Below are 23,503 nucleotides of genomic sequence, written 5' to 3'. Positions count from 1 at the left end.
TCACTGATACAAAAGAAAATATGCACCGCCATGTTTATTGCAGCATTTTTTACAATAGCCAAGATCTGGAAACAGCCCAAGTGTCCTGTCTGTCAGTGGACAAGTAGATTAAAAAGCTGTGGTACATATACATAATGGAACACTATGCAGCCGTGAAAAAGAAGGAAATCTTACCTTTTGTGATGGCATGGTTGGACCTGGAGATTATTATGCTAAGTGAAATAAGCTAGGCAGAGAAAGACAAATATCATATGATCTCACTTATATGTGGAACCTAATGAACAAAGTGAACTGAGAAACGAAATAGAGGCAAAGGCAGGGTCACAGGACCAGAGGGACAGCAGTCAGAGGGAAGGGGGATGAGGGATGGGATCAGAGAAGGTGAAAGGATTAGTGAAATTATATATACATAACACATAGATACAGATAACAGGACAGCAAATCCCAGAGGGAAGGGGGGAGAGAGTTAGGGGAAGGAGGCAAAGGGGTGTAATGGGGGACACGGGGGTGGGGTGAGGGTGTTATATTGAGTGGGACACTTGAATCCATGTTAACACAATTAATTAATAAAAACATATAAAAGAAAGCCATATATATCATGGACACCTTTCTCTTTCCCATTGGGCTCTCTCTTACTCCTTTTCTATTCCTCTTCCTTCCTCTATTTTCCCCCCTCTTTGTTTTCTAAGATTTAGGACTACTAGTAGGATGACCAATTGTTCCAGTTTGCATTGAGATGAAGGGTTCTGGCACCTGGGGCCTCCAGCGCTAAAATTGGGAAAGTCTCCTGCAAACTGGAACGAGCTGGTGACTCGAATATTGTATCACTTACAGCCTATCTCAGCCGTGGGCACGGGGAGAGTCTGAAGACAAAAGCTGTATGGCAAAGTGTCATGTTTGCTTGACCTAGAAACCCAGGTCTTATCACTCTGAGAAGGACACGTGAAGAAAGGGGAAATGGTCAGTTCTGTCCTCCAATGTGTATAAAGGGACAGAACTCACTGTATGTGTTTCAGGAATGCTGACAGAAGAAATCAGAAGTAAGTGTTCATTTTAGGTTAAATTTAAAAGATTACATGGGCTGTATTATAGAATTGTACACCTGAAAGTTTAAACCTGTATAATTTTATTAACCAGTGTTACCCCAAGAAATTCAATTTTAAAACTTAAAAAAGGTTTGGGTAAAGAAATTGAAAAAGTTTAAAAAAATTAAAAACTTTAAAAAAAAAGATTACACAGAGTCAGAAAAACATCATTCCCAGGTTCTAGGATTACTTGAATTCTGCCTATTGAATTTTCTTGTGCAAATCTTGCTACTCTTACCCTTGGGAAAATTTTCATTAGAAATTATTTAAAATTTTCAAACATTGTGATAAAATAGACAATAAATTTACCATCTTAAATGTTCTAAGTGTACAGTTCAGTGATGTGAAGCACATTCACATTGTTGTGCAACCAATCTCCAGAACTCTTTTCTTCTTGTAAAACTGAAACTCAGAAGCCGCTAACAACTCCCTGTCCCCCCTGCCCCCAGCCTCTGGTAACCACCATTCTACTTTCTGCCTCTGAATGTGACTACTTGGAGTACCTCACATGAGAGAAACCACCCAGTACTTACCCTTTTGTTACTGGCTTATTAGAAACATCTTGAACGACTGGTTAGAATAAGAAACTGGGTCTGCCCCAACTGGCCCGGGTCTCTCATCTCCTTTGGGCCCTCGTGTTACCAATACAACAACTGTGACACCTGTATCTCATTTTTGTGGTCCTGAAGTCAGTGGTTCTCAACCTAGTTTGCATTTTTGAGTCACCTGGGGAGCTTTAAAAGCACTCTTGCTTAGATCCCTTCCCAGACCAATAAAATCAGAATGGCTGTTTAGTATCCCAGGTGTTTCTGGCTTGCAGTGGAGGTTACCATTCACTGCCTAACTGAAGAGCTGAAAAGCAGAATAACATTTGTTAAATCAAAGTGTTTAGGGAAGATGGTCTTTAAGATCTTTTCAAATTCTAAAATTTTGCAAAGTCAGCTAACATCTTTGAAATTCTCAACCAGAAGGGGTGGCGTTGATTCAGCCATTCCCCAGAAGGAACTGAGGGGATACTCTGTGCAGTGTGGCTCCCCCTGCAGTAGACTACTCTCCTGACATTTTAGAATCCTCTTCCTAGTAGCTATACCACCCCTGGAGGCACCCCTCTCCTGCCACATTCATTCAACAAACACTTCTTAGGATGGCTCACATTTCCTTTTAAAATACTTATTCAAGTCAAGACATAATTATATGTTTGTGCTAATTACATCAGCTTCTAAAGACCATGAAATGTCCAAATAATTCTAAGATCAAATGAAGGATATTACAGGGATATTGATTTCAGCTTAATGTTAGAAATACTTCTCTGAAACCAGAGCAATTTAGTAAAGTGAGTTGCCTTGTGAAACAGTGATTCCCTTACACTAGTGCCACACAGGTGAATACCATCTGTAAGGGATGCTAAGATTTCTAAATTAAAAGAAATTAGGATGACCTGTGAGGCCCTTTTAACTCAAAAACACCATGATTTTAAAGTCAGATGATAAAAGAAATGATCTAAGGCAAATGAACAGTTTCTGAGCTAAGAAACGGAGTTTTAAGGTTCTGATTATTTCAACTTTCAAGCACTCCCCAAAGACTTATGGTGCTAGATGTAAAATATTGAAAGTGAATACCAGTGAACTTTTTAGGAAGACTAACCAGGAGGGTGATTATCTGCATTGTAAAAAGAATTACTGATTTCGTAAACTCGTATTTGGATAAAAGTTACTTCAAGCATCTTAGTATTGATTTACAGGTTACTAGTTACTTAGCCTAGATGCCCTTTCAAGTTCATTTGGAAAATTTAAAAAAGAAACATTTGGAAAACAGAATATGATTTAATAACAAGTATTTCATCATTCCACCAGAAAACATGAAATACCCTCAAATTCAGTGCAAAAACAGCTGCAATTTCTTGAGTGAGGTTCTGTGCCAATCACCTCAGAAACATGACTTTATTGAACCCTCATGTAAGCCTTGTAAGGAAACTGGTTCTCACAGAACTTAAGTAATCTAGTCATGAGCATAAATTTAAATCCAAGTCTTTTAGATTCTTTCCCTTATACCAAGTTATTTGAATCTACTGCTCTTAGAACAAATTGCAAGACAAAAGCGTAGGGGTTAAATTTTCCCCTTAAAATGTTTTCCATATGAATTAATTGCCAATGTTTAAAAATTAGATTTCACATTAAGGTCTGGATGTCCTGTCTGTCTCGAAGAATCAGAAGATCAGCAGTCCTGTTCTCACAGTCCCAAATGACCAGGCTGGAGGGGCTCCGCCTCAGCAAAGGCCTGAGTTCTTTGGAGGTTCTGGTCCCCACCCCTCCATGCTGTATTCCTCACAAGGAGGCTGTCAGTTAAGATTTATCTCCTCATATGCAGCCCTCATTACTTATGTAATTATCTGTCTGGCACCTGTCAGTGCTGATCTGCAACCCCCAATCTAGAATCTTTCTTGCACTTTCTTGCCCCAATTCAGAGCCCACACATTCTGGCTCTGTTTGTCCCAAAGCCATTTTGCCTTGTTCCCATTTCCCAAAGGTAGTGGGGCCCAATGTGTATTTCCCTTCAAATTTCTGTACAAGAGTAATTCTGTGGTTTCTTTCCTTGTTTTCTCACATGGTGCGGTGTTTTGCTTCTGTAGTTAATAGCTATCTTGCTTTCATTTCTTTCCACTCTTGGGGGTTAAGTTTGGGGTTGTGGTGCTGGGGTAGGTGGCAGGAAGTGCCTCCAAGTACTATGGGGGCGGTCCGGACCTGTTGAAACCAGGAATAAATGTGCTATATTACTGATTTACTGATATTAGCTGACTAGCCACAAAATAGAGCTAAATAAGAGTGTACTAAAAAAGTTAGTTTATAAAAGGATTCCTGTAACATGTTAAATCCAGTTTGTTGCTCTTATAGCCATGGTTCAATACGACTAGTTTGGTAATCACAGTTACGTATTCTGTAACAAATCAAATGTATATAATCAGTCCTGTACTTTCACCTCTATCCATACTCTCATTACAGTGAAAAGGCCTGTTTCCCGCCGGCTGACACATATTGAAGGTTAACATGCGAGCAAGAATAAAACATAAGCTCCTGCCCTTCCCCTCACTCCCACTGAGCTGGGCCTGCAGTTCTGATTCTGGCTCACTCAAGGCCAAAGAGGGCAGCTCGATTGTGGGAATCTGTGGACATTTGTTACATGAAACAAAAATCCTAATTTGTAAGTTACTTGCTAGCTTCAATTCCTGTAACAACCAAAGGAATGGAGTCCAACTTTTAGATATGCCAGCCCTGAAAGATGTGTGGCTTTCAGTCAGTTATCTGAACAAATTGTGCTGAGTCCCCTCAGCCAAGAACTCTCAACCCCCTCCTTTGGATTCTTTTGTTCTATTTTTTCATGCCTTCTCTCTCCTTGTCAGACCTTCTGCCTGCACCGAGAGAGGAAGATGGGTTTTTGAGGACAGGGGTCTCTCCATCTTCTCAGGTAGCCAGCACTTGAAGAAACCTCTTTCCTTCTCACCAGCACTTGTGTCAGGTAATTGGTTTCCTTTTCTTCTTCTTCTTCTTCTTCTTCTTCTTCTTCTTCTTCTTCTTCTTCTTCTTCTTCTTCTTCTTCTTCTTCTTCTTTAGAGAGAGAAAGACAGACAGACAGGAAGGAAGAGAGATGAAGAGAGGCATTAAATCTTCATTGTGGCACCTTAGTTTTTCATTGATTACTTTCTCATACATACCTTGACTAGGGGGCTGCAGCAGAGCGAGTGATCCCTTGTTCAAGCCAGCGACCTTGTTCTCAAGCCAGCGACCCTGGGCTTCAAACCAGTGACCATGAGGTCATGTTTATGATTTCACGCTCAAGCCAGCAACCCGTGCTCAAGCTGTTGAGCCTGTGCTCAAGCTGGATGAGCCTGTGCTCAAGCCAGCAACCTTAGGGTTTTGAACCTGAGTCCACAGCATCCCAGGCTGACACTCTATTCACTGTACTACTGCCTGGTCAGGCATGTAATTGGTTTTCATGGCGACAGAGAGTTGGGCCTGCAGGTCATTTTTTTCTGGTTTTATTGTGACTGTCCAGTAAGCTGGCACCAAGGACCTAGGGAGTGGACTTGGTGTGTAACAGAGAGGAGTGAATGTGTCAACTTTATAAAACTTTACTTATTTTAGAGGGAGATGAAGGAGAGAGAGAGAGAACATTGATTTGTCATTCCTCTTATTTATACATTCATTGGTTGATTCTTGCATGGGCCCTGACCAGGGATCTAAACCACAACCTTGGCATATTGGGATGATGTGCCCACCAACTGAGCTACCCGGCCAGGGCTGTGTCAGCTTCTTTCTTACCCAAGAAGAACTGGGTCAGTTATCATTCAGCAGCCTAGTTCTTAATAGACCCAAAAGGATTCCTGAAGGTTGCCCTCCCAGCCTGCCCCTTGCCCCGTGCTCACTCCCCCACACCCTTCATAATAGAATGACACCTACTCAGACACTATGACGCAACTTTATTTTATTAGGAAAGGATGGTGGGCACTGGAGTGACCCTTTCCAGGGTCAGGGGAGGCACTGGGGAGAGGTCACAGAGATACCTAGCAGCTAGAAGGCACAGCTACTTTCCATGAAGCGGCGACACTTTGTGAACCGTAGGTACGCCTCAATCTTGTGCAGGTCTTTCTTGAAGCAGGAGAGTAGCCTGTAGTTCCTGAGCACTGTGTTATCACTAGGCAAGTTTGTGTCAGACTTGTCGCAGGTTTGCTTGAGGACCAGCCCAGCCTGGAGGCTGCCATCTTCCAGCTCCTGCAACAGGGAAGGAGAGACCGACTCAGTCCTTGCCAGCTGCTCCCCCACTTCCCCTCCATGTCCCTCCCTCCCCTTGAGAGAAAGTCATGGAGGGTCCAAAGGGGAAATGAGGAGTACGATTTCTCCTGCGTCAAGGCTGGGCTGTTACAAAGAGAGTGGCAGTATCTCTTCCCCAGCCCGTGTAAATCCCTGACACCACAGCTAAGCCAGCTGGGCCTCAGGTCCAGGGAAGGGTGGGCATGGCCCCAGGGCTGGGGACCAACACCATCCCCACCCATATCAGGCTTGGATGCCTTCCTCCAGATCCTTCAGCTTCTCACAGACACGGTTTGAGGTGCCTAACAGCAGGCCATTGGTGAAGACCCTGCTGAGGTCCTGCACGGGCCCAAGCCAGGACTGGATGAGCAGCAGTGAGAAGCGGAGCAGCTCCATGTCCTGCAGGGAAGGGGTGGATGGCGGGCACCAGGCAACCCCACTCCCGGCCGGCCCCTGCAGGCCTTCCCCCGCCATCCCACCATCCACTGCCACCCTCCGCCACCTGGGGGAGAAGGCAGCCCAGAGACCGGGTGCAGGCATGGCTGCCCAGGCTCGTGTGGAGAGAAGGGGCAACCTTCTTAGAAAGAGGGAGACCTCTGCTCCTTGGCTGGGCCATGGAGCCCACTCACAGATTTCTGCCGGGCCTCCTCCTTGCCTGTCGGGGCCAGGATGGTCTCAGAGAAGCAGAAGGCAGCCTGGGTATTCTGGATCGAATACCTCTGTCCCTCTGGGTTGTACAAGCGCTCCTGGGAGAAGGAATGTTCACCAGGGCTAAGCCAGTGCACGAGTCTCATCACTGCTTTATTCAGAACTCCCTCAGTTCACACTCACCTTTCAGCATCTTCATTTGGGCAAGAATTCATTAGTTTTCTCCCCTTATGTTGGAAGCAGGGTGGGGTGTGTGTGTGAATTCAGCCCTTCCTACCACCCTCCCCTGACCAGCTTGCTGGATTGCTTACAAAGTCTTTGTAGGTGTCAGTAGCCAGGTGGTACAGGCACTGGGCCCAGAGCACAGCATTGGCAAATAGGTTGAACAAGGACATGGTGGGGAAGGAGCCCAAGGCAGGCAGAGCAGGGAGAAAGCCAGAAGCAGGGAGGTCCAAGGGCCTAAAGAGGGACATGGAGGTCGAGGGTGGGGGCCTAGACAGAAGAAAGCCTAAGTCTCTTTTGTGTGCCAGCCCGCTCATGCCCCAGGGGCCTTCCTTCCTCCTCCCTCACCCCCTAGGGACTGGAGCATTTTAAACTTGGCCAAACGTCTGGGCATGGATGTTTATGCCCGCATTCAGGTGCCCCAAGCCCAGAGTTAGTGCTCCATCCATCAGCAGGGCCGCTGTATTGTGCCCTCGGTACACAGCAAGCCCAGGGAGATTTGAGGGGTGCTTACCTGCAGCCATCACAGCTGGGTGAGCTGTCCACAGGTTTCTAAGCACTTTGGAAATCTAGGTCCTAGGATCCTGGAATTGGTACTTCGTGGACCCCTTTTATACCCTGGCCCCATCTCTCCCCCTCTGCCCCCCCCCCCATTTTCTCTATGTATTTACGTACAGGCCCACTGACGGGCCTCTCCTGATGGATAATGTAGAACCTCCTCCCACGCACCCTGTTCCCGCTCCCCTCCTGAGCTCCTGTCCCCCAGGCTTGTTCCTCTCTCTACTGCCACCAGCCCTTTGAGGGTTGTACACATAGGGTTTCAACTAGAGAGACTGACTACCCAATCTGTCCTCTTTTTAAGGGTAGGTGGTGGCAGAAGGAAGAAGTCTGAGTCCAGGCGTACGCTGGCAGGATATCACTTGAAGTTGTCCACCAGGGTGAGGAGGGCTCACCTGGTCCCCAAAAGAGGCTGTGTCAGGATGGCTGTGCCTTCAGAGCTGTGTCGACCCCTTCCTCGCTATATTCCTTTCCTCTTCCCTGCAGGTTCCCTCCACCCATCACAGAGAATGTGTGTGTTGGGAAAGCGAGTCAATACAGCAACAGATTCCAGGGTTTCTGGGCACCGTCTAGCCCCAGGTTCTATTTTTGCCTCTATCACTATCCTCAGACCATCTCATCACCTGGTCCGGCCTCAGGAAGCCGGATGCAGTGCTAATACTGACCATAAGAGGGCACCAGCCCCTCAAACTGCCCACTCCTTTCCTTGAGCATTGATTGGGGTTCCCTCAGGTGGGAAGGCAAAGGACTGAAACTTCAGGTATGGGTGTGCCTTTGGACTTGCACAGAGATGCTAACTAGGAAGCAGCAATCTCTGGAATGGACAGGTGCTTCCTCTCGCAGCCCTGTCACTATCAGAGAATCTCTAAGTTTGAAGAGAACTTGAGAGCTTTAATCTTGTCCCCAGCTGTGGAACTCAAGGTACAACACCCTGAAGGTGCTCTCTCCACTCATTGTAGTCTCCTCCCATTCTGTTTTTTTTTTTTTTTTTTTTTTACAGAGACAGAGAGTGAGTCAGAGAGAGGGATAGACAGGGACACACAGACAGGAATGGAGAGATGAGAAGCATCAATCATTAGTTTTTCATTGCCCATTGCAACACCTTAGTTGTTCATTGATTGCTTTCTCATATGTGCCTTGACCGTGGGGCTATAGCAGACTGATTAACCCCTTGCTGGAGCCAGAGACCTTGGGCTCAAGCTGGTGGAATTTTTGCTCAAACCAGATGAGCCCTCACTCAAGCTGGCGACCTCGGGGGTCTCGAACCTGGGTCCTCTGCATCCCAGTCTGACGCTCTATCCACTGCGCCACCACCTGGTGTCTTCTTATTTAAATATTTGTGTAGAGCCAATCAGGTTGTAAAGAACAAGCCTATGCCTTCTCACATTTGACCCTCGTGACCATCTTGTGAAGGAAGCATTCTCAGAGAGGTTGACTTGCATGAGCTACTTCCACCAAGGCAGAAGATCTCCAGAGTCTCTTCCCACGTTGCACCATCCCAAGTCCTTTCTCCCAGGCAGGCTGGGTGGGAACCACTCAGTTATTTTAACTTCACATCCCTCTGAACACAGGGATCCTGCCCCTAATCACAAGGGTCCCTTTGCCTCATTTCGTCTTCTTTTATTTTATTTTTAAAATTTATTGATTTTAGTGAGAGAGGAAGAGAGAAAGACAGGAACATCAAGCTGTTCTTGTGTGCGCCCTGATCTGGGATTTAACCGGCAACCTCTGAGATTCGGGACGATGCTCTAACCAGCCGAGCTATGGAGCCAGGGCTCATTTTGTCTTCTTTTAAAGGAAAGATTGTTGTCCCTTTATCCCAGGTGAGGACAGCCCAGAGACACAGGGTGCTTGTTGGAGAGCAGACAGCAGGCAAATCTAGGACCAGGAAGGCTAGGACTGCTGCCTTCCAGCCTCCTGGTGCCCAGAGTCTTGACTATTTCAGCATCTGGAGATTACCAGCCTCACATCACCCCCCCCCCCCCCCCCCCCCAGGGATAAGAGCAGGAAAAAACACATTTCCCTTTGTTTTAACTTTTTTGCCCCTTGAGTCTAAGAACATTAAGCACTTGACCTTGTGGGCAAACCAACCAACCAACCAACCCTTCTAGAGGTGTTGGTGACCAACACTGAAAAACACCCTCATGGCCCACAGTGTGAGTGCTGGCACCTTGCCACTTCCCCTGTTAGCACCAGAAGACAGAGCCCCCTTTTCTCTCATCATTCCTGATCCATTACCCATAACCATGCCCTGGATAAGCTATCTGCTAGGGAGGGAACTGGGGCCCGTGGGAGCTGTTCTCCACGCAGGACTGTCGGAGGGTCAGGATGGGGTGTCATCAAAGCTACAGGCTCTGAGGACGGTGGGGGCAACAATTTCCTTCCATTCTTCTGACTCTACCAAAGAGGGAGAGCCAAGTGGGAAGTGGAGGAGGGTCTCTGAGCTGCTCACAGCCTTCTGCCTCCTCCGCCACTTCTGCCTTCTGTCACTGGGGGAAGGGGCACTGATGTGGAACCCCTCACGACAGACTTCTAGCTAATGCTGGGGGCCTTGTATGTGAACTGTGGACCATGGAGGAAAGCTCCAGGAATCCCCTAGGTGTGAGGGGGTAAAGCTCAAGTTGGGGACTGCTCGAGAGCCACTTAGTGTGGCACAGGTGAGGTGTGGCTGCGGCTCTCCACCAGGTAGGTTACTGCCAAGAACAGGCAGGACTGGCCAGAGCAGGGAGCGTCTCCTCTCCTCCCCAAACCCACATGCATTGACCCAGAACTAGGCTGGTCCACAGGACTCTGGGGACCCATGGGGATATACCTTTACGTAAAGATTACCATGGAGGCCCTGGCCGGTTGGCTCAGCGGTAGAGCGTCGGCCTGGCATGCGGGGGACCTGGGTTCGATTCCCGGCCAGGGCACATAGGAGAAGTGCCCATTTGCTTCTCCACCCCCACCCCTCCTTCCTCTCTGTCTCTCTCTCCCCCCTCCCGCAGCCAAGGCTCCATTGGAGCAAAGATGGCCCGGGTGCTGGGGTTGGCTCCTTGGTCTATGCCCCAGGCACTAGAGTGGCTCTGGTCGCGGCAGAGCGATGCCCCGGAGGGGCAGAGCATCGCCCCCTGGTGGGCAGAGCGTCGCCCCTGGTAGGCGTGCCGGGTGGATCCCGGTCGGGCGCATGCGGGAGTCTGTCTGACTGTCTCTCCCGGTTTCCAGCTTCAGAGAAGAAAGAAAAAGGAAAAAAAAATATTACCATGGGAGCCTGACCAGGTGGTGGCACAGTGGATAGAGCATTGGACTGGGAAGCAGAAGACCCAGGTTCAAAACCCTGACGTTGCCGGCTTGAGTGCAGGCTAATCTGGTTTGGCACAGCTCACCAACTTAAGCTCAAGGTCGCTGGCTTGAGCAAGGGGTCACTCGCTCTGCTGTAGCCCCCCAGTCAAGGCACAGGTGTCGCAACAAAGAATTGATGCTTCTCATCTCTCTCCCTATCTGTCTCTCTCTCTGTCTCTGTCACACACACACACACACACACACACACACACACACAGGTTACCATGGCAGCAACTATTGGACCCAAAGAGGGAAGAACTGAAGGGTGTGGGTGGATGTTGGTGATGCTCTCGTCTGCTCTGAACCTTTTCAGGGCCTTTAGTGATGGAGACCACAGACATGACTCAATGCTAGGAGAAGATAAGCTTTGAATTAGACTGGATTTTCCTTCCAATGCAGGAAGTCACACATCCTTTCTTTGGGCACCACCTGGGGCAGGCCCCTGGCTTCTCCAGGTTCAGAGACTGCTCACCAGTGGCCTCTGCAATGGTGGCCAGTGGGGAGAAGCTGTGACTAGCATCCCTGAGCTCAGCCTCGAAAGGCTTGGGATACATCCCTCATTAACTTGGAATCCATGAATTCCAGTGGAAAGGCTTTTGGGAAGCCTTTCATGTTTCTGGCTTTGACCATCTCTGAGGTTCTCTGCACCTATTGTGAGAGCTCTCAGACCTGCTCTTGATCTAAAAGTGGCCTCTTTCAGGCTTTAGGAGCCCTTCCAGGTCCCTGTGGGATTCAGGGCCATCTCATTATTTAGAGTCACACTCATCATGATCTTAGGAACAGCCACAGAGGGACTGGTGGCAGCTCTTTCCGCTCCCTTCTTGGTCATTTGACGTCTACACTTTCTACCACTCACTCTACCCTGCCTCCCTTGAGGTCAAAGTCTGGGATTACCCCTGAGACAACCTGACCACCTTTCTGCCTCCAGCATGGGTCTGAACACGACGCTGATCACTCAGGGCATGAGTCAAAGTCTTTAGAGAATATTATGTGGGGATTCCCATGGGCTTCTCCAGGAGTGCTGGGGAAGGAGATCAACATTTCTGAGTGCCTGCCATGTGCCAGGCACTGTCCTGGGTGGTAGCAGAGGAGGCCCATTTAACAGAGGACACTGAGGCTCAAAGAGGTACAGCAGTTTGCCTAGAGTCTCCCAGCTCCTGAGTGATGAACGCCCAGAGTCTGGTGTTCCCACTGTACCCAGATCTTTGGAAGCTTCGTATAGGAAAGATAGTGGGACTACTGGGCATGGACAGAACTTTCCTGAGTGCAAAACTAGCAGGGCAGCGCCAAGTGTCCGCTTAGATGTTCAAGGAAGGTGGGGGCAGTTGAATGCAATGAACTGCAGCCCAAGCACCAAGACAAGTGGCAGAAAAACAACGCGAGGCAGCTGATTTAATGAACCAACCCACATCAGCCTTCACATCTGTATTGCACGTTTCAGTGTGCATCGTGTTTTCGCTTCCTTTATCTCATCGGACCCTTGGGTTAGCTGGAGGATTTAAGCATGGGGGACAGGTCTTAGAGGGTGTTGTTTACAACTGATTGAGGCTCTCTGAACAATCAGTCTAGAAGTGCACAGCAATCTATATAACTGGACCTACTAAGTAATTTCCTCTTGGTGGATTATTCCCTAGGGAGACAGGTGGATTAAAAAGGAAGTAATAAGAACCAAAATGTGTCCGGCATCTGTGGGAAGTCTGGAGTGCTTTCCTGATCTGTGACCTCAGCTGAAAATAACTTCAGCCTCCTTTTACCTCATTCTGTGGTTATGTGTGGACATCTTTTTTTACAGATTTGATTGATTGATTGATTGATTTGAGAAGGAGAGAGGGAAAGAGAGAGACAAACAGAAATATCGATGTGTTCCTATATGCGCCCTGACAAGGGATCAAACTGGCAAGATCTGTGCTTCAGGACAACGTTCTAACCAACTGAACTATCCACCCAGGGTGCATGTGGACATCTTACTCCCCTTATGAGACTGTAAGCTCTTTGAGGCTGGATTCGTGCCATTCATTCATTCATTCATTCATTCATGTACTAACTAATTCACCAAGTGGCTGCTGCTCCTTCCATATGCCAGACATCACCCCAGGCTAATGGGCATACCTAGAGGGACAAAAGACATGATCCTTTTTCTGCTGGCGCTACCAGTCTACAGGAAGAAAGACAACAACAAATAAATACATAATCTTAAAAGGTATACAGACATTTCACATTGTGAAAACTGTCGTGAAGGAAATAGCTAAGATACAGAGGTGGGAGTCGGGGGAACCGGCAGCTGGCACAATCCCAGGCCCAGGAACTCTGCAAGTATCTGCTGAGTGGATTGAATGGTAAGAAGGACCGTGCCAAGGAAAGAACTCAAATAACCACCCGGCCGGAAATGACAAGGCAGGCTATGATGTGTCTCTGTGTCCCAATGTCCTCAGAATAGAGTGATTTAAAATAACAAGTACACAAAAATAATAATGACAAGTACAGGATCTTGCAATATGAACATTTAAATGAAAAAACTAGACAAAGCAGTAGGCAGACGCTGATCCCAAGTACACAGAAATGTTCTACATAGACTCACAACTTTCACTGTGAGCCCTGCAAGGGACCTTGCGAGGTATCCAGCCCTCCCACTTGTGCAATGTGAGAACGTGGTGTTAGGTCCCAGAGAAAAATATCTCCCCCTCTTTCTTTCTTTTTTTCTTTTTTTTTACTTTGAAGATTGCATTGGGATTCATTTAAATGTGTTTTAACAAACTACTCTGAATTTGGAATTTAATACTTGTTAAGTTTTGTTCTGTGTGGAGTCACCTAAGTGAAAGCTTTTGGGTTGACAACGGCAGCTGAGGGGTTCCAAGTGGAAGGTTTGTGGGGGTTGCTTGTTTCTGTTTCTGTTTGCAACTGAGTCACTAGCAGGTCCCTAAGGCACCAGCACCAGGTGCGGCATGGACAGCAGAGACGGGTTCAGAAATTTCACTCATGTGGGCCTGCATCCAGCTCCTGAGGTCGTCTAACGAGCGCGGAGCATGTGGACAGCATCTGCAAGTCCCAAACCCTGTGTGCCGACGCGGCCTTTGAGGCCCTTCACAAAAGACCCAGCCAGACTAGACACCTGCTAAGGGACAAACACCACCTGCCACTGTTACTCAGACAGGGCAACTATTGGCATTTGTTTTGTTTTTCTTTCACCTCCAATCTGCTGGAAAACACCCAAACCCTTGGTCAGAGCGCCTGAGTCCTAGCAGCACCTGCAGCAAGAGGGCAAGAAGTCAAGCTAGAACAGAGGAGGAAGCAGCCTGTGCTTCCACCAGGGCCCCAGGGACCGGGCTGGATTCCGCAGTGGGCAGTGGGGCATGTGCCCACCAAGGGGCCTCAGAGCTGCATCTGGGGAGGGGAAGGGCCAAGCAGTGGCCCAATGGACTCCCAGAGGTTGCCAGTGGTGCCAACATCTGACCTTTTAGGAAGGAGTGGGGCCTTCGGGGCTTTGGGACTTGTGAGCGATGGGAAACCTTTGCCAAGAAAGTACGCCTTCCAGGGTATGCTGGGGCTTCAGCAAGATCATGTAAATGAACGTGGAGATGCTCAATAAAATGTTATTGGCATTAAGAGATATACAATATATAACTATTTGGGGGGTCCATTAAAAGATTTTGGTTCACATTCTGTATCTTTTTGTGATGGCGGTTATACAAACCTGGATATGTGCTAACTAGAATTCATCAAACTCACCAAAAAACCCCCCACAAAGTCCATTTTACTGTACAATAATTAAAAACCACACACAGCATCTGGTTCAACTCCCTTTCCTCAGGCAGGTTTTATGATTCCCATTTGCAGGTAAAGCAACTGAGGCCTAAAGCATTCATCATCCTCACTAGCATAACCCACTTCGTTTCTACTGCCTAAGTCAGACATGACAACACCCTGAAACAGAAAAACAGACCAGAGATGGCCTTTATGTCATAACCATGAAGGCAAATGTCCTTTGGGGGTGTCTGGTGGAGAAGACAAGCTTTGCTGTTCAAATGATTCTCTGCCAACAACACTTCAAAGCATTAGGCAAACTCAGTTACTCAGAGGTAGTAAGTTGTCTTTCCGTAAAGTCAAGGCCTCCCTTAACTCACGGCAGCCCCCAGCAGGGGGACACCCTGCTGGGGGAAGTGCAGACTGCCCCGCACCCCCAGCCAGGCTACCCAAAGTCGCTGGTGGAGGTAAGAGGACAGAATTAGTGCTGTGTGCAAAGCAGCCATAGAGGAAGAGCTCCAACTTAGTGAAGCCAGATGCCAAAACAAGCCAGTTCCCTGTGGCAGCCCAGAGACCAGGGAGGCAGCAGCCGCTCTGGCTTGGCCCAGTCTGGCTTCAAGTGAGCATCCCTGAACCCCAAGTCTGGGTGCCTTCAGCACCTGCCCCACTCAGAATTCCGGGGAAGCTGGTAAAAACTGGTACTGCTCTCACACGTCCCCACGTGTTGGCCTTGGCTCTCCAGTTCCCTGAGGGCAGGGATTTCTCCCATCTGCATCCAGAGCATGAATGGCAAAGAAGTGTTTTGGGGTCTTCCCAAGGTCAACAGGAGGTAGAGCACGGCCTGGCTTAGGACACTGATGTTTACTGCACTTGAGCTGTGAGCTACTTCCAGTCATTCCAGCAGCTGGTGGGTTGGAGCCCTAATCTGTAGGGCCCTAGGGACCATTTTGTGGTGACCTTATAATCCTAAAGGGATTCTGATGTGATGTTTGGAAAATGAAGGGTCTTCTGACTAAGCCCCCTCCCCCCGCAAAGTTGACCACCACAAAGCCTTCCTCTTTAGGAGTCTCTCTTATATGATTCTGTTTCAAAAAAACAAAAAACAAATTTCCAGGCTTGGGTGGGGGCAGCCATTGGGATGGGAGGGTGTGTGGTAGAGGCAGGGGAACCCGAGAACCCCTGCCCTTGGGCAGCTTCTTTTTTTTTAATTTTTATTTATTTATTCATTCATTTTAGGGGGAGAGAGAGAGACAGAGAGAAAGGGGAGGAGCAGGAAGCATCAACTCCCATATGTGCCTTGACCAGGCAAGCCAGGGTTTTGAACTGGCAACCTCAGTGTTTCCAGGTTGATGCTTTATCCACTATGCCACCACAGGTCAGTCGGGCAGCTTCTAGTTCAGGGGTCAGTAACCTTTTTGGCTGAAAGAGCCATGAATGCCACATATTTTAAAATGTAATTCTGTGAGAGCCATACAATATGTTTAACACTAAATATAAGTAAATGTGTGCATTTTATGTAAGACCAACACTTTTAAAGTACAATAAGTCTCTGAATTCTTTTTAATAACATTGTTATTCTGTTGCTAACCAATGATGAATAAAGTACTTCTTACCATTAATGCGACTTCTGGTGCTGCATGGTTTTGCTGATGGCTTTGTAGTCTGGTTGATATGTGGTGAGTTTAAGCTTCAAGCAGGCATTGAGACTTTCATCCGTTAAACATGATCGTAGGTTGGTCTCAACATTCTTTAGATGTGAGAAAGACTGCCCACATGCAAAAATAGAGCCAAACATTGTCAGTACAGCAATACACACATGCTGCAGTGTGTGGTATGTGACGGGAAGCGTGTTCCAAGTTTTGACAGTAACCTGGTCCGCGGGTTGAAGTTTTTTCATTTCTCCCCACTTGTGTTTGCTCGCCAACTCTGCTTGCTGTCATGCAAGTCTTTCCAAATCTTCATTCAGTGACTTGAACTTATTCACCCACATGTCTGAGCCTTCAGGTCAGCAGCTTATAGCTCAAAATCTCTGACGGAGACACCGGGGATGTAACTCAGGTCGGCGCTGTCCACTGCACACTCGTGTGGATGGGTGATGAATTTAAAAAGACGAGTGAGCTCACGAAATTCTCCAAAGCACACTTTGAATGACTGCAGGAGATTAGATATGAAGCCCGCTGGCTGCTGGAGATCAAGATGTTGAGCAGGGTCACTTGCTGTGCATGCATCTTTAAACCCTCCCAGTTTTTCAAAGTGTAGTAAACCTGTTTCAATGTCAGCGATGAAGAGTTCTAGCTTGTTTTCAAATGCAAACACTGCTTGTTGAAGGGATAAGACTGTATTTCCAACGCCTTGCATTTTCACATTGAGCTGGTTCAGATGTTTAGTCATGTTCACGAGATAGTAGAACTTCAGGAGCTACTCCGTGTTAGCTAACTCAGGATGCTCGATGTTTTTCATTTCAAAAAAAGTCCAGTTTTCACTCAGACAAGCCGCAAAACGGGTGAGCACCTTCCCTCTTGACAACCAGTGCACATTGCTGTGCAGAAGCAGACCAGGATAATTATTCCCAACTTTATCCAGCAGTGTTTTAAACTGGTGATCATTTAAAGCTCAGGCAACAATAAAGTTGACCACCCAAATGACCAGTGACATCAACTCACCAAGCTGCTTGCCACACATCTGAGCACAAAGCGCCTCCTGATATAGGATGCAGTGAAAACTTAGGATGGGTCTCTTTTCATGTTCACGAAGAAGCGCTAGGAATCCTCTGTTTTTCCCCACCATGCACGGAGCACCATCAGTACACACCAAAATAAGTTTATGCATCAGCAGATTTTTTTCTTTAGGGAACTCAGTGAAAGACTTGAATAAATCCTCCCCTCTTGTTGTCTCTTTCATAGGCAAAACAGCAAGACTCCTCACATAGTGTGTCACCGACAGCATACCTTGCAATCACGCTGAACTGAGATAAATGGCTTATGTCTGTTGACTCATCCAAAGCGAGAGAAAAGAATGGTGCTGCATTTATGTCCTTCACTTGTGTTGCCTCAATTTCATTTGCCATCATGATGGTACAATCATGAACAGTTCTTGTTGACAGAGGCATGTCTTTTATTCATTTGATTTTTCCTCCTCCTCCTCCTCCTCCTCCTCCTCCTCCTGCTTCCACTACTACCACCATTACTCCCCCCTCCTCCTCCTCCTCCTGCTGCTGCTTCCACTACTACCACCATTCCTCCTCCTCCTCCTCCTCCTCCTCCTGCTGCTTCCACTACTACCAGCATTCCTCCTCCTCCTCCTGCTGCTGCTGCTTCCACTATTACCACCATTACTCCTCCTCCTCCTGCTGCTGCTGCTGCTTCCACTACTACCACCATTACTCCCCCTCCTCCTCCTCCTGCTTCCTCTACTACCACCATTCCTCCTCCTCCTCCTGCTGCTTCCACTACTACCACCATTACTCCTCCTCCTCCTCCTCCTGCTGCTGCTTCCACTACTCCTCCTCCTCCTCCTCCTGCTGCTGCTTCCACTACTACCACCATTACTCCCCCCCTCCTCCTCCTCCTGCTGCTGCTTCCACTACTACCACCATTACTCCTCCTCCTTCTGCTGCTGCTTCCACTACTACCACCATTACTCCTCCTCCTCCTCCTGCTGCTGCTGCTTCCACTACTACCACCATTCCTCCTCCTCCTCCTCCTCCTCCTCCTGCTGCTGCTTCCACTACTACCACCATTACTCCTCCTCCTCCTCCTGCTGCTGCTGCTTCCACTACTACCACCATTACTCCCCCTCCTCCTCCTCCTCCTGCTGCTGCTTCCACTACTACCACCATTACTCCTCCTCCTCCTCCTGCTGCTGCTGCTTCCACTACTACCACCATTACTCCCCCCCTCCTCCTCCTCCTGCTGCTGCTTCCACTACTACCACCATTACTCCTCCTCCTTCTGCTGCTGCTTCCACTACTACCACCATTACTCCTCCTCCTCCTCCTGCTGCTGCTGCTTCCACTACTACCACCATTCCTCCTCCTCCTGCTGCTGCTGCTTCCACTACTACCACCATTCCTCCTCCTCCTCCTGCTGCTGCTTCCACTACTACCACCATTCCTCCTCCTCCTCCTGCTGCTGCTTCCACTACTACCACCATTCCTCCTCCTCCTGCTGCTGCTTCCACTACTACCACCATTACTCCTCCTCCTCCTCCTCCTGCTGCTGCTTCCTCTACTACCACCATTCCTCCTCCTCCTCCTGCTGCTGCTTCCACTACTACGACCATTACTCCTCCTCCTGCTGCTGCTTCCACTACTACCACCATTACTCCCCCTCCTCCTCCTCCTCCTGCTGCTGCTTCCACTACTACCACCATTCCTCCTCCTCCTGCTGCTGCTGCTTCCACTACTACCACCATTCCTCCTCCTCCTCCTGCTGCTGCTTCCACTACTACCACCATTCCTCCTCCTCCTCCTGCTGCTGCTTCCACTACTACCACCATTCCTCCTCCTCCTGCTGCTGCTTCCACTACTACCACCATTACTCCTCCTCCTCCTCCTCCTGCTGCTGCTTCCTCTACTACCACCATTCCTCCTCCTCCTTCTGCTGCTGCTGCTTCCATACTACCACCATTGCTCCTCTTTCTGCTGCAGTTTTTACTACTACCACCATTCCTCCCTCTGCTGTTACTAAAGCTACTACCACTATTACTTCTGTTGCTGTTAACTACCATTGCTACTACTAATATAATATTTCCTCAGCAGCTAGTTGTACTATTAATACCTCCACTATTTGTATAATTATTACTACTTTGGCATTGATACTACGGTTGTTCCCAAGGACTTTCTGTTTGCTTGGCTCATGGAATTTTACATAAATTGTCTCTTTTATTCTCACATTACCCTTTAGGTATGAAATATCACTCTTTTAGAAATAACATTACTAGGTTCTGGAGTGTCTCATTAATTGTCAGCATTACTTGGCTTGTAAGAGGGGAATTGGGCTCTAAACATCAGAGCCCCTGCACTGAACCCCTATTCTAAATGCTCTTTCAGTGTAAGGAGTTGACATTGTGTTAGACTGCTCGCTAAGCTGGGAAACAAGGCAAGTTAGTCTTATCAGTAAAGTGAGGCTGCCACTTGCATGTATATAGTTTTTTGAGGATTAAATGAGAGGATGTATTTAATACATGTAACAGTGAAGCTGCATATATTCTACATTGACTCCCAAGGAGCCTAACAGAGTTATCTTGTGTCTCTTGTCCCACAGATAATAATAGATCCTCGGCAAATGTTTGTAGGATGACTCAGTCTCCTCTCAGGCCATTCAAGCCACTGGTTAATCATTTGTTTATTCGTTCATTCATTGACCCATTTATCACACAATTATTGAGCACCAACTCTATGCCAGGTACAGTGCTCAGGCCATAGGGGATAAGAATGGTGAGCAAGCACATATGGTCACTGCTGGCATTCTCAGGGTGCAGACAGGGTATGCAAGGAACAGCATAGATAGGCAAGGCACATAGCATCTAATGAGTTTAGAAAGAGGTAAATCAAGGACCTCAATGACTAGGCACAATGAAGATTAAGACAATATTTTAAGAGGCTGGGGAATGGGTAGCCAAAAGGGAGAGAATTCCCATCAGAGGAAGGAGAAACCCCATTGGTGGGTGAATCAGGCATACTTTAGCAGCATCAATGTGAAGGCAAAGGAAGTGGTCAAAGGTAGCAGCATGGGGGAACATCCCAGGTAATCAGTGTCTTACCATTGAGAGCACTAACCACCTATTCTTTCCCAGCAGTTTTGCTGAAGAGGAGGAGACCTAGATATTAGAGTTTCCTCTAGAATCAGTAAGGGACAGGTTGTTAACCAAGTGGAAACACTCCTACTATATGCCAGGCACTGTGCCGTACTCCAGTCCTCCCCACCTGCACGTGCGCCCCCATTTCACTGGTGAGAACATTGAGGCTCTCAGACATTCACTCAGTGGCTCACTCAAGTTACTGAACGTGGATGTCAGGACCCAAACCTGGATCCATTTCATTCCAAAGGCCACATTCTTTTCCATCACAGACCCCATTGCCTCTTTCTTTTACTGACAAGGCAGGAAGTCCAGTGAACTTGCAGTCAGATGTGATCACCCAGGGGAAGAGCTCCAACGCAGCATTTCCTGTGAACTAAAAGGAAGGGCAGCGTCCCCAGTATGAAGGAGGCAGTACTTGGGGCCGCACAGGGTTCTTGATAGGAATGAAGCGGGAGCCTTTGGATAGTGTGGCATGGGAGAGAGCTGCAGAGGATGTAAGGCAGCTGGTGTCAGGCAGACCAGGCAGGGCAAGTTTTTTTAACCTCTTTAAATCCTCAGTTTTCTCCCCTGTAAGACAGAAGATAAACTAATGGTGTTTAACAGGATTAAATCAGTTAATGCAAGGGGAGCGCCTCCAAATGCATGGATATGGTAAGCACTCAATGCATATTTTGAGCATTCTTTTACTGGAGGGCCTAGGACAGTGCTAAGGGCATTGTAGGTGCTCAAGATGCCGGTGTGCTTTGTTTTTTCGAGGGCCTGACAAAAGCCTGGCCACCATCTCTAACTATAGGTCAAGTGGGTGTTTTATAAGCTGTGTAGGGTGTAGGTAAATATGGAAAGACAACTTCAAAAAGTGAACTTTGCTAACTCTGAAGGGCACATGCAGTAGTCCTGACCAAGCTGGGAGTGAGGAGACCTACATTTTGATCCTAAAATTCCTTTCTGCTGCCTGTGTGATCTTGGGCAAGTTGCTTGACCTCTCTGGGCCTACATGTTTGCTAACGGCTCTTTCAGTGCAAGTACTTTGTGGTTATAAACAGGGAGAGATTCCTCCATGTAGTGCTGAATTTCACACATTCACCTTGGCCAATGATACTTGATGAGCTTAAATAGTTCTCTTGGTTGGAATAGGGACAGCTCTTTAAAACAGACTTGAGTTCTTTCCAACTATGGCCTTAAGTGTGTGGGTCTGGTACGTAGGCTGAACAGACTGTAGGATCATATGCATTTTCACTGTAAAAATGTTTCCCATTTGCTTACAATAAAATCCTGGAAGGGCAGGGGTGTTTCCAAACTCCACTGAGTTGCAGCCTCAGAACTAGAGACCTGGACCATGTGGTCCAAACGCCTCAGTTTACCAGGTGGAGGCCCAGAGTCAAGGAAGGAAGTAACCCAGGACTCCCAAAGAATTCAAGATGGAATGGGAGCTGGAATTCAGCTGCCGACATGCCCAGTCTACTGCTTGTATCCTCTCTGTATGAACAGAAGCTGATCTGAAGGACAAAGGATTATAAAAACTATATACCATTATCTTAAGAGCAACTTTGATAGATGCAAATACGCCCCAAAGATATATACTCATATTCTTAGTTGGACATGTATCAAACTTTGCCTGCCTTCAAACGCCACTAGGGACAGTCAATTTTCATTTTCTGAAGCCACCTCAGTGTGCAACTCTGAAAAAAATTAAGAAAAATGGTCAAGCCTGAATGCACACTGAGGTTTCCATGTGCTCAGCTCAGCAGATTCAGGTATGACCCCTGCCGAGCTTGGACTCTGAACTGGCACTAACATTCTCTATGCTCAATGACCATTTCACACAATGAATTCATCTGTGCAATTGTGCTTAGCTGTCCTGAGATTAACTCCATGTTTGCATGAAGATCAAAATGCTTACTTTTGGCCCTGGCCGGTTGGCTCAGCGGTAGAGTGTCGGCCTGGCGTGCGGGGGACCCGGGTTCGATTCCCAGCCATGGCACATAGGAGAAGTGCCCATTTGCTTCTCCACCCTCCCCCCTCCTTCCTCTATCTCTCTTCCCCTCCCGCAGCCGAGGCTCCATTGGAGCAAAGATGGCCGGGCACTGGGGATGGCTCCTTGGTCTCTGCCCCAGGCGCTAGAGTGGCTCTGGTCGTGGCAAAGCGACCCCCTGGAGGGGCAGAGCATCACCCCCTGGTGGGCAGAACATCGCCCCTTGTGGGCGTGCCCGGTGGATCCTGGTCGGACGCATGTGGGAGTCTGTCTGACTGTCTCTCCCGGTTTCCAGCTTCAGAGAAATTAAAAAAAAAAAGAAAAGAAATAATTTAGATTGTGAACTATTTTTAGATTTTAGTTACATTCTTTCCCCTGTTGAAATGAATCCACAGACAGTACTGAGAAACTCCGTTGGGGTGGTAGTGGCAGGGGAGTATAATATTAGAAAAGTGGATATGGGAGAAGTAAGCAGAGTGATAACATTAATGATTGGATTTAGCACATATGTTTTATTTGTTCTTTGTTTGGTTGGTAGTATTTGACCAGGCTCTGAAAAATTTGTGTAGTTTTCCTTGTATTTAATATACTCTGTTTTTAGGGTCGAGAACTTCTGGCTTCTGCTCCTACTGGGTCTGGAAAGACATTGGCTTTTAGCATTCCCATTTTAATGCAACTGAAACAACCCACCAATAAAGGCTTCAGAGCCCTGATTATATCACCAACACGAGAACTTGCCAGCCAGGTATGACCTGTAGCGTCAGTTATCTTTCTTATTTGAGGACAATAAAAATTCTCAAAAGAGTAAGGCTGTGTTTTTGTCATGGTCAAGTATTCTGTACAGAGCACACTTTAGGTATGTATTTTATTGCATATGGGCAAATCTTTTCTAAAACATGATTTTAACATTTGTATTTTGGCAAATGCTTCAAGTTCCTTGAATTTGAAAGGATGCCATATTAGCTAGGTGCTCCAAAAAATATTTTTCTCACCCAGAGAAATGAAAAACTCACTTAAGTTTTTGAGAAAGTAAAACTTTACAATCATCTGCCCCACCCTCCAATGTGCTTAATGTAAAATACATGCCAAGTATGAAATACCTTTATAACAGGACTGTATTCTGTAAACAATACAATATATAACAGGTTGAAAGAGTTTGGGTTTTATGTCTTGGAACTCTTATTAGACCTGAAGAAACTACTGAATCTTACTAGTCACTGAAGTTCAAAACTGCTGAGATTCCAGGTTAATTGACACATTATTACAGGTTTAATTTCAGGTATTTATGGAGTGTTAAAGGATTTATTTCATTAACATAAAAGAGATACATCAAGTAATTTAGCAGGTAA

At 47.2% G+C, this 23,503-nt stretch overlaps 2 protein-coding genes across 3 annotated transcripts in view; one reads left to right on the top strand and one right to left on the bottom strand.

The window, feature by feature from the left end:
- The window catches only part of LOC136326527 (probable ATP-dependent RNA helicase DDX52), a 198,599-nt gene that overhangs the window by 163,047 nt on the left and 12,049 nt on the right, over window positions 1–23,503 (top strand). For both annotated transcript variants that reach the window (XM_066262617.1, XM_066262618.1), the window contains exon 2: window positions 22,756–22,899. In XM_066262617.1, coding sequence (XP_066118714.1) covers window positions 22,756–22,899 — 144 coding nt within the window. The remainder of the gene's footprint in view (window positions 1–22,755; window positions 22,900–23,503) is intronic.
- Window positions 5,651–11,193, bottom strand: LOC136324648 (somatotropin-like). The gene is given in 6 exon segments (XM_066257814.1): window positions 5,651–5,862; window positions 6,139–6,289; window positions 6,520–6,636; window positions 6,850–6,947; window positions 6,950–6,997; window positions 11,112–11,193. Coding segments are annotated over 6 exon segments (708 nt in total).

This window comes from Saccopteryx bilineata, chromosome 2 (genome assembly GCF_036850765.1).
Source record: "Saccopteryx bilineata isolate mSacBil1 chromosome 2, mSacBil1_pri_phased_curated, whole genome shotgun sequence".
Lineage (NCBI taxonomy): Eukaryota > Metazoa > Chordata > Mammalia > Chiroptera > Emballonuridae > Saccopteryx > Saccopteryx bilineata.
The sequence above is the reverse complement of the archived record's forward strand: the minus strand, read 5'-3'. Positions and strand labels throughout refer to the sequence as shown.